Genomic DNA, 12,520 nt, shown 5'->3' on the forward strand with positions numbered 1-12,520 from the left:
TTTTCTCAATAAATTTAATCATTTAACTTCGTCGGCTTTGAAGAAAAAGTTGACAAGCGTCAGCTTTGAAGCTATGTCATGCGAAATAAAACATACTTTTTCTCTTATTTCCCATCTGACTTCTAACATAAACAATTTAGTAAATGTTTTATCTTCCATTTTAGAGCCTTTCATTTTGAATAATTTCTTTGAGTTTGAAAAATTAAAATTTGATAGAATTTTCTCCAGTCTCAAACAGTCCACAAAAATAAATTTGAAAAACTTTTAATTTCACATAATAAACGCTCTGTCCCTCTAATTAAAGACGATTTAATAGACAAATGGCTTAAGAACGTTTCTAATAAATCCATTCCCCAACATTTAAAATATATTTTTGCCCTCGGACCAAAATTCTCTCTCCCCCCTTCCAAAAAACATTTCAATTTCATAAAGATCCTTAGCAATCTAGAGTTGGGTATTTGTAAATTAAAAGATCCAGAAAAGGAATCAAGATTAAGATTAATTTGTTGCAATAATTTTTTATCTTTTATTAAAAAAAATTTAAATACCAATTCCAATCCTTTACAGTTAGAAATTGCCAGAGATTTGAAATTATGCAAAAAGTTCTTGAGAGAAAACCCTGACATTATAGTTACCAGAGCTGATAAGGGAAACCTTACTGTGATTATGAATAAGTCTGATTATCTCTCAAAAACCGAAGCGCTTTTAAATGACACACTTACATACAAACCTTTAACTAATGACCCTACCGATTACATAAACAGAAAAACTCATAAACTTATCACAAATTTAATCCAAAAAAAACAAATATCCAAATCTTTAGGTTTTTCCCTTAAGGTTTTTCATCCAGACTTCCCTAAATTATATTGCCTTCCAAAAATCCACAAAGCAGATTTACCGTTAAGACCTATAGTTGCTGACATAAACTCACCGTTAAGTAATTTAACTAAATATTTAAGTACTATTCTCTCTAAGGTCACCATTTTATCAAAAACTAATGTCTCAAACTCTTTTATTTTGGCAAAATATCTCAACAACTTAAGCATACCGTCTAACTTTCTTTGGTAAGCTTTGATGTCGTTTCGTTGTTTACTAACGTTCCATGGGATCTTGCGTTGGATGCCATTTCGGATCGTTGGAATGACATCAGACCACATACAACTATCAATTTATTTGGTTTAAATACATTTTAAATTTCATATTCAATAATACATATTTTTGTTTTGACAATAAATTTTTTGCTCAGATTTTTGGTATGCCTATGGGTTCTAGCATCAGTCCTCCTTTGGCAGATTTAACTTTACAGTTACTTGAAAATTTTGTTCTACCCAAACTTTCTGTTCAACCTTTTTTACTTTAGATATGTTGATGACGTTCTCTTGTGTTTAGAAAATAATTCCATTTCCTCCACTCTTGATTCCTTTAATTCTTTTAACAATCATTTAAAGTTTACTTGTGAGTTTGAAGATGACAATTCCATTAGTTTTTTAGACATTAAACTCATTAGAAACCAAAACAATTTTATTTTAACTGATTGGTTTCAAAAACCAACTTCTTCCGGTAGATACATTAATTACTTATCGTTTCATTCTCGTTCTGTAAAAATTTCCATCATCATTTCTCTCATTGATAGAGCTATTCTTTTAAGCAATAAAACTTTTTGGAATAAAAATTTGGATTTAGTCCGCTCCATTCTCACAAATAACTCTTATCCTTTACATTTAATCAATAATATAATTAAAAATAGGTTAAATTTTTTAAACGTTACCAATATTGATAATAATAATGTCACTTCCGTTGTTCAAAAATATTTTACTGCCGATTCAAATTCTTCTTCTTTATTTAGCAAATATAAAGGCATTATTTGTTTACCTTATTTGGGTAGTTTTTCTTATTTTTTAAAAAAACTTTTTTCTGTTGAAGGTTTTCTTTTAGTTTTCACTTTTGATAACACACTCAGTTCCCTGTTTTCTACCTTAAAATCAAAATCTCCGTCTGACCGAATCACCGATGCCGTTTATAAAATTAATTGTTTAGATTGTGACAGTTGTTATATCGGTGAAAGTTCCCAATACATTAGCAAGAGAATGAATCAACATATTTATAATTCAAAAAACCCTAGACAATTTAAAACAATGTTTTCTGAGCACATTATTAATTTCAAACATTCGTTTAATACTGACCATCCTATAATTTTATATAAAGAAAAAAATGTAGACCTTAGAAGATTTTCCGAATCATGTTTCATCTTTTTACATTCTAATTGTGTTAACAAACGCAGTTCTTCTAGCTTACTCTCAGAAAGTTATCAAAATATAATTAATTTCTGTAAATCTGACGCCATACTACACCCCTGATATCCCTTCCCACATGCACGCGTGTTGGTCGCATAGCCGTCTACACGTCTCTCGACGCATTCTTAGTCCATTCGTGTTGCTATGCTTTGAAAACAAATAATTATGTATTTTATACATTTTTACATCTACCTTTTTCGGTCTTTTCGTAAATTATTTTTGTTTTCCTACAGTAGTGTCATGTGATTGTGGTGTTGTAAAATGTTTTAGTAAAGTGGGTTTTTCCTGATCTGGTGTGTATAATTTGTTGTTTTTTCAATTAATTTTTCCATTGTATAAATTCATTTTTTTGAAACCTTTTCTTTATATTGTAAATTTCTTTTAGCTGAATGATGAGACACATCTAGTCTCGAAACGTATAAAAAATAAATTAAATTGTTTACATTCGACGCATTGGCTGTTTTATTCATTTCAATATGTTTCAACGTCGAACAAAAAATCATCAATATATTTATATATATATACATAGATAGATTATACTTACAAAATTGAAATAATAACAAATGTGCCAAATTTGTTATGGCTTGTATATATACTAATCAACATTTTAAGAATTTTTCTTGAATTATGGTATCAAATGCTAATATTTTCTGTAATTCTTTTCATAAAATATATAACAATATCCACATGTAGATTTTGGAAAAATGAAACTTAAGTTTTCCAGCTCCCTGTTTATTAGTAGCAATTATTTATTAAAGCTTTTAAACGAGTGCGCAAATTACATTGTTTTATTTTGATGCCCATTGGAATATTTTTACTGTACAAAACCTAATAGAAAAACAAATGATTTAAATTATAAAGTTGCAATTAAAATAACCCGAATAGGCATTTTATTCATTTCGGTATTGGTTTCCAATAAATTTTATATATTTAATGAAGTATGTTTTTGTATGCATTTTAGTTGTAAACGATAAATGCAAAGTAAATTTTTAATAAAATAAAATTCGAATTTCTGCTCAGTTCGCGATTAATTATTAAATAATTAATGCAATATTTATATAAAGCTTAATAAAGAAGAGGAACTCTGAATACTTTTTAATATTAGCGGTTAAAGATATACTTATTTAAAATATGTCTAGTAATTAAATTTTTTACATATATATTTTTTTGAATATACATTATTTCAAAATTTTATAGAATCTTCTCAACTACTTAGATGATGTTTTATGCTTTGATTATTAGTTTATGATTTTTTTGACAATAAATTGATGACAACGATATAATAACTTCCAACAGAATAATAATTTACACGTTGTCATGAACAATAGAACTTTTTTTATAGCAACATATTTTTATAATAAAGGACCATAGGTTTTTAATGAAGTTGAAGAACTACTAGTAAAAATATTTTGTTCAACATGAAATATCTTGTAAATAATGAGCAGAAATGAAAACCCAACAGAAGTTGTTCGACATTTAGAGGGCAATTTTGTGGTAACATAGAGGATAACATAGCGATGTTATGTTATTAGCTATCTTTATTTATTTCTTGTTACTAAAAACTGTGAAAAAAGTATTATCGTAACTGGGTCTTTGTGATGCGCATTCATAACATACAAATAGAGCATTTTCACAGTTTTTAGTACCAAAGAAAGAAGGATAAAATAGAGTTGCTCTAACAATTCTGTTGTGGGATCTAGGTAGACTGGACATCCGATCCGAACAAATCAGAATAACATGTCACATTATATATTTTTGTAAACAACTATTTTGTAATACATTGTTATAAAGTTGGAAATTATTAATTACAAATTAATGGACCGAGTTTTTCGCACAACAGGCCAATCATAGGATAAGGCTGTTATGAAGAACTTTCTATACTAAATATTGACAGAACCCATGTGGTTGCTGTACAATCAGATGTTTTTCTCAGGTTGTCTCATAGAAAACATAACCAAGAAACCGCGCGTTTGTCAAAAAACTTAAGACACTTAATTGTCTAAACTTCTTAGATAACAGAGTCTTTCTGACTCAGGTTCATAACATACGAGTGACGTTGCAGTTTATGTGTAAAACGCCTAACATCACAGCAAATACATGACATTTTGACAGTATTGAATATGATTCAGTAGCATAATGGATGGAAGTTGGAGCGTAACATGGCCTTGTCATAACATTGAAGAATCGGCCCATAAGTCATTTTCACACCATGTTATCATAGAATTGGCCCCTTAAGTCCAGTCATTATAGTAAGTACTTCTCGGGATTCGAGATACCCAGCTATAAGTCTGTAAATACTGTATATTGACACCATAAAAGTTGTCTCAAAACCTACATATGGTAGGGTGTACGTGCCATATGTAAGTTCAGAGACAACTTTTGGAGTGTCAATGTACAGTATTTAAAGACTTACAGCTGGGTCTCTCAAATTCCGAGATTCTTACCTAATTTAAGCTTAAATGACTGGACTACTTGGTTTTCTTGTGAATGTTAGTGCCACGTGACATAAACAAAAGCAGATGCCTTTGATAAGCTGATATTAATTCAAAATTGCAAATTTATGTAAACTTTTTCCATTTGCTATTTTTTATATATAAATAAGAATAAAAGCGACCGATGTTGAAAATTTAAACGCTTTTCCTCATGGGACTGCGCAGAAGCATAAATGCAAGATAGAGTGTCTTTGATAATCGGATACCCTTTAATGACAAGCAAACATCTCCATGTATAAATGAGTCTGCTAAGTAAACACTAACATGCGTCAAAGGTAAATTTGTAATTAGGAAAATTACATACCTTTTCGACTCGTCTCATGACTCGCAAGAAGTTGAGTCCTGCCAATCCCTTCAGCTCCGGAATACTCCAGCGCCCGCTACGCAAAAGTTCTGCAAACAGAACTGGATATTTGGATACGTCTTCCAGGCCTCGGGGAACGCTGAAATCATCGAAATTCTGACTAATAAATGAATATAAATAACTGAGCATTAACAACCACAATTATGTATATAGCAACTAGTTGCATCAGTTTGATGTCCATTCGTTGGATTACAGGTGTCTAAACAATAATTTAGGGTTGAGTCAAATATGCTCACTTATTCTGTTAAAATTTGTCCTATCATAAGGCAAATTGGCCAGGGGTCCAGATTACTGCGTCCACTTTTATAAAATCGCAGATCTTGAAAACAAGGCAGTGGTTGCGGTCAAAAAGCATCACTTTTAGAGCTACAATGGTTTTTATTTAAAAAAAAAAATCATTTGTATTCAGGAGCAAGCGATTGTAGAAATTGCAGTACAAAAGTGGTATGTAGAACCGATACAAGAAACAAAGTTCTTGTTATTAGAGACTTAGGTTGAAAAATCTGAGAGTAAGAGCGTGAAAGTAGAAGGAAAGTAAATCAATATAAATAACTAAACAATTGCAATTCAACCGGTTGCATCAGATCAATGTCCATTCCTTGGATAACCTAGAGAAATTAGAGTTATGACAAAGAGACTTACTTATTTTGTTTCTTTAAAATGTGTTATTTTACATGGTATATTAGTAATGGGTCCAGGTTATCATGCCCACTTTTGCAAATTTATGGATCATCAAAATAAGGCAGTGGTTGCGGTAAAAAAAGCATTACTTCAAAATGAATAAAAACATGACTTTATTTAAAAAATATAGAAATCTATCAGTTATAAACATTTACATTTGGAAGCAAACGATTGCAGTAATTTCAGAACAGAACTACATTTTGAAAAGTGGTAAGTGGAACAAGAAACAAAATTCCTGTATAAGGCGCCTCCATTGCTATTAAATAATATTGTTACATTCTGTATTATGTTATTTTGTGTTAAGTGCCTATATATTTGTGTTATTAAGTGTATGTATATATTATTCTAGTTCTCTGGGAATTATTATGTGGGCTATATGTTTAAAATAAATAAAATTAAATTAATAAATAAATGAGAAAACTTATTTTATAAAAGAAATAAGTTTTACAAGAAATATAAAAACATTTTTTTTAAATAATCAAGAATAAAAAAATAAAAAAACGAAATCTTTTACTTGTTTGATTAATATAAAAGAACATTCAGTGTATCACTAAATATTTTTTGGAAAAAGATGCAATTTATTAGTTTAGGTAAGAAAGCCAAATAATTTCTTTATCATACTACTATAGCAGGTGGCGAAAAATTTATGTTAAAATATATTATTACTACACATATGTTGTTAACACATAAAAATGCAAATTTTGGAAATGCTAAATAAAAATGTGCCTATGGAATAAATATTTCAAACAAAATGTTATATTTATTTCCTTCACAATTATTGTATTTCAAGAAACAATAAGTCTGATTATAATAAACTAGACAAAAATTACTACCAAAGCAAAATGAAGTAGTAAGAGATGATTATTTTTGCTTACTATGTTTAAGTTGACTTTACTGTATTTTTCTCCTTTTGTTTTTAGTTTTTTTTTATTATATTAGCTTTAGCAGAAAAGCCACTGTATCTACTAATTTGTAAATAACGAATTGTGAACAATTTGTCAGCATTCTCTGCTGAATGTGATTAATTATATATACATATTGGAAAACAAAATTAAAATTTTGTTGTTCAACCTAATAAACTGTAGTTAATATTCTACAAAACATTTTTTGAATAAAAAAATAAAATGATGGATGTGTACCGCTATAGAGTAAAAAGAACTAGGTGACTAATTTTTGAAGCTAGCGGAAAGTTTGATAGCAAAAAAACGTTTCTACATTGATGAAATAGCTAGGAGATTTATACTGCACATAGTCAGATAGCTTTTTGTTTGATATGTATTATTTGTTGATATAATTGGTTTGGTTTTCATAAAATCATTTCTTTTCATTGAGTTTTTGTGTCCCGCCTGACAATCAAATTTGACAATCATTAATAATTAAAATCATTTATGATTATATTTATTATAATTACAAAACAGTTACAAATCAGAATCCAATTATCAATTACTTTCTGAAATAAACAACTTCTAAATCCATACAATATTATTATTGCTATCAATATTCTTTTAACTGAATTTTCTCATTTGGAATCGCAGTGATTGATTTTCTCTTCCTTAAACTAATATATTACATTTTATTGGAGACACGTTCTCAGAATCTAAACTTAACTCCATTGTTGCTCTGTGTACATGAGATATGAGCGAAATGATGCAATCTGTTGTACAATCGAACATGCAATTGTTCGGAGAATAAAAGCAAATTCAACAATGCAAGTCAGGATCAAAAGAATTCGCAATGAACGACTCACAAAGCTTTTGCTATGTGGCATTTATCAGAAGTACAAATCATTTGTACTAAATGCAAAAGGGGTTAGCAAATTGGAAAACTTTCCAAATCGGCTGAGAAACATAGTAAATAAATGATTTGGAGAGATATCCATAAGGGCGTAAGTGATTGCGGAATAGTATAAAAATGGGTAAATCTAGCAAAATGTGTGAAAATTTTCTTTTGTACATATACTTTTTCTAATCAGTACACAGACATAATAAATAAACAATTTAGACGAATATGGGGGTAAGTGATTGCGGGCTTTTCAAGTCGCAAGTTGAGTAGTCGTAATTAACACGTTGACGGACAGTAGGAACAAGCGAAGTTCGAAAATTGACACTATATGTTTTTGTGATTTTTAGAATGTTAGAAGTATAGTTTTACTCTTTCTGCTTAAATAAACTTAATTTTGATTAATTTAGTACCTTTAATTAGGTTGCGGCTATAACAGCAAAAATTTAAAAACGTAAATGACAGGTTTAATGGTTCAAACAAGCAATTTTTGTATGCAACAAAGTACTTTTTGGGAGTTTTACACGAAATGTTAGTTCTTAATCAAACAAAAATAAATAAATGACAAAAAAAATTATTATAATTTTATAATTATTATACATTATTTTCAGTATGCCATGTTTCAAAGCATGGTGCAGGACACAGTGCAGATTTTGACATGCAATTCTTGCAGCAATATGATGTTTCCTTCCTTATTCCCTGTTTATAACATAGTTTACAACGCTGAAAGTATGTTTTTCGCTGATAATTTTCAGGAGGTAAAATTTTCTCAGGAAAATGCTGTGTTCCATTATTGTTGATTTCATTGGTTTGGATTTGTGCACGTTTAAATTGAACCAAAGTTCCTCCATCCCGTTCATTATCTATACCAGTTAGAGATCGTATGATTGCTTCCCTGTACTCTATATACTTCATTTGAGAACCTGTCTTTTCTTTAAAGATGTTGAAAGAATTCCATACTTCTACATCCAGTAGATGAAAGATTACCTTTTCTGTTTAAAGTATAAAATGAATAATAAACAAATACATACCAGTATAGTTATATAAATAATAATAAATATCGTTAAACGTATCAATAAGAACTATAAATTCAATAGAAAACACGATCGCACTACTCCATTCACAACCATGTGCATACTGAATCTGCAACTCGTATAACAGGTGAAATAATATATGAACTTCAACCTAAAAAGATGTTTTCAAAACACGACACTATGCTTCTACGTATACGCCAGTAAGTGCACATTTGTGCTGCTATAGCCGTAATGTCTAAAAACGACAGTTTCATTTTGGACGGCTATAGCAGTCATGCCACATTGTGAACTTCACTTTGACGGCTATAGCCGCAATTGTCCGTCAACGTGTTAAAATGGTGAGCTTTTATTGAAATATACCAGCACAACTTACAAAAGATTTTATCAAAATGTGTAACTAGCTTTCATTGATACATATAACTAGTGGTGCATGGCATCGTGCATTAAGACAAATTGCTGGAACTCAGTAATCAATAAATATAGATCAATGATTAATGACAATTGTTAACATTTTCAAATAGATAAATATAATCACTATATATTTTATCGTTCATAAAATATACAGTGACGATCTTATTGCTCAAAATACTTGAGAAAGTTTACATTAGCAAGAGTTACCGAATAAATCCATCTGAGGATATATTTCTTACGATTTGCACAACGCATTTAAAATATATATACATTTTCAAACTGAATTGTAAATATAAAATACATATTTAAAGTATAATATTTTTTTTCTGAAAATTTTGAAATTTGCTTAATCCGTCGTATAAGTAAACTTTAAAATTTGATAGCCTTGGTACAGAACCCAACAAAATTGTAACGAAATTAGTATCTATTTTCAAAAATTTTATTAAATATCTGATAATTTGATGTGCATATGTCAAATAATTAATTTTCTCTACCAAATATCATTTTTTTTAATTTTTTCTTTGTATCTCCGAAACCGCTGAACCTGCTTTCTCAAAAAGCTTATGAATTCTTCATTTTGTCAATACAAGTCTTTGTATTTCGTAACTGGAATAGTCCTAATTGAAATGATATACATATTATGATATAGAAAAGCGCAAGAACTGAAAATTCTATTCAAATGTGTAAATATTTTTTTTGTTAAAACTTATAATTATAAACATTTTCAACAAACAACTTAAAGAGATATATAATTATCGACCGTCGGGGAGTTAGTGGATTGTAACAGTTTTTTTTAAAACTAATATATTCTGAGATTCACTGATTATATTTCTAGGAAATGTTGCTGCAACTACTTCACTATAGTTTCCAGTAAAAATAACATAACTGATGTTCATCATTTAATAAATAAATTTCTAATAACATTTACCAAGTCAAGCAGTAACCACAAAAAGACGTCGATGTCTCTAATAATATATTCGTTGCTAATTATTAAAAAAAATTGTCGTATTTGTAAGTAAAAATAGGTAGTTGCTGTAACTATACCTCTATAGAATCAAGTAAAATTAATTATACAAGTGTAGTTCTTTATTTTACAAATCAATTTCTAGAAAAAAGTGCGTTGTTGCAGCTTACCTCGTGTTGGAGCTAGTTATAACATCTGCCAAAGTAAAATAAATAAAATGTATATAATGTTTCATATAAAATAAATCATTAATTAACCTAATCTACAATTGTTAACTTAATAATGAATGTAGAAGATATAGTGTCCTCTGTAACACAATTTACATGTGCCTCAGGTGTAATTTTTTGTATTAATTAATACAACTATTTATACAATTCAACAATTAAAAATTGTTACACACCATCGAAGATTGATACATTTTAAATCGAAAAATATATGAAATTTACAGAAATTTTCTGATAGAACAATTTTATATTCACTGTCAAAAAACCTGCACAGTTCTGTTTATGGCGTAATAATATGATGTACAACGTTTTATATGTATAAGGACAAAAAAATATTTCCATATTGTTTAAGATCCTATTGAGGAACACCTGTTACTAGTGTCCGTGTTACAAATAGCCCCTATATATAGTAAATCTTAAAAAAAATTATTTTATTACAAATACGATTTAGAAATCTGTACTTTGTTATTGAATTAAGTTCTATCTATCTTTTCGCATATAGGTCCTTTCTATATTTTGGGATTTGTGAGATAAGGACTATTCAACATATTCCCATTTCCTTGTAGAATATAATCGTACTTCACGCACCATTTTGTAGATATCTTCAATAATACGTATAACTGAAGATAAGAAGAAGGAATCGAGGATGTGTTAAGCGATTTAGAATACCATATGGGCATATTTTTGTATCAGAGATAAATCTATAATAAAATTCTATGTTATTTTCAAAATATATTACTTGCTCGTCATAGAAATAGTAATCTAGATCTCGTTATAAAACCTAGGAAGGTGAATATATTTATAATTACAATATTTTATTATTTATATTCATCATCTAAATTTTTCAATATAGAGTGAATATATATATATATATATATATATATATATATATAATGTATGTATAAATTTACAAACCTGTCGACACCATCAAAGTCAGCCCCAATGCCGACATACTCAGCTCCAATCAGGTCTTTGATATAGTGAATGTGTTCTAAAACAAAGAGATGCAAATTATTTCATTGAAGTCCTGATATTCATTCAGAACATAATAATATTGTAATGTATTGTGCTTTGAAAACTATCTTTGGGATCAATAAAGAAAAAAGTTGTATCCGCACACACACACATACACGCACACACACACACATACGTCCATTTTTTCTAAGGTATGCCAAAATGTTCAGAAGGCTTAGAAGCGTAAAGATATATAAAAATTTTCATTTTCGATGTTTTTGCGATTACTATAACTTGCCCTACGGGAACTTAATGTTAAATTTTTACCTATATATATATACGCTCAAGTTTTTCTGGATTGAGGATTCATACATTTAATAATTAAAAAGAAAGTTTAAAAATCTTAAATGAATAGGTATTCTAGCATAAGCGCCATGCCTAGATTTATTCATTTTTTAATACTATAACTTACAAATATTTTAAAAGAACCTTAAAATTGAGAGTCTATTTCTTTAGCATAGATAATACCGAATATCCCTGGACCGACTAATCTCTATATGCATCACAAATTTATTAATCATAATTATAAATATAAATATGAAAATAATTATACAAGTTATTGTTACTACAAACCTAATAAATAGCTCATTATTAATATATTGAAATTTGTCTAGAAAATATGCCGAATCAGGACTCAAAACATATTCTAGATTAATTAAAGCAAAGTTAACTAACTTTGAATTTTATCTAATTAGAAGCATTAGCATGCCATGAAAAATTTGTTTATAATGAATATAGTTTATCTTAAACTTTTAAAAAATTAATCATGTTAAATAATAATTCATATAAATAATGTCTATAATGAACGATTTTTAATTAGGTTTTTAATATAACAATAATGCATAATATACACTTACATGATATATATATACATATATATATATATATATATAAATATTTATATAGATCTTTCAGTCTTTTAAAGCAAGCTATCAAATATTTATAACTTTTCTATATAAGTTTTGATTGAAATCCATACGTTTAGGATAGTCCGGAGGTTATAAACTTCAGTAGTAAAACAATATTAAAATTGAATGAATAAAAATGTAAAATAATAATATAATAATATATAGAATTCTGTAAGAACCCATATCATTGTTGTAAGTAAAACACTAATAGATATAGAGAATCGTCTAGTCATTATGCACTAGAGTATAAAATTATATATTAATAAATAAAATTATATAATCAAATATAATGAAAAAATGTCTAGCTTATTGCCAAATTTATGCAAATGTAATTAATATGAAATTTCTTTTTAAT

At 28.3% G+C, this 12,520-nt stretch overlaps 1 protein-coding gene across 1 annotated transcript in view; it reads right to left on the reverse strand.

The window, feature by feature from the left end:
• LOC113373812 (dipeptidase 2-like) overlaps positions 1-11,846 on the reverse strand; it is a 16,855-nt gene extending 5,009 nt beyond the window's left edge. Inside the window, exons 1-3 of the mRNA XM_026614086.1 lie at positions 11,831-11,846; positions 11,159-11,234; positions 5,091-5,229 (exon numbers count right to left, since the gene is read on the reverse strand). Of these exons, the coding sequence (XP_026469871.1) occupies positions 5,091-5,229; positions 11,159-11,234; positions 11,831-11,846 (231 nt within the window). The remainder of the gene's footprint in view (positions 1-5,090; positions 5,230-11,158; positions 11,235-11,830) is intronic.
• Between the last annotated feature and the right edge of the window lie 674 nt (positions 11,847-12,520).

Source organism: Ctenocephalides felis, unplaced genomic scaffold (assembly GCF_003426905.1).
Source record: "Ctenocephalides felis isolate EL2017-DRISC unplaced genomic scaffold, ASM342690v1 CF-g0.4_SCAFFOLD_01604, whole genome shotgun sequence".
In the NCBI taxonomy this organism is placed as follows: domain Eukaryota; kingdom Metazoa; phylum Arthropoda; class Insecta; order Siphonaptera; family Pulicidae; genus Ctenocephalides; species Ctenocephalides felis.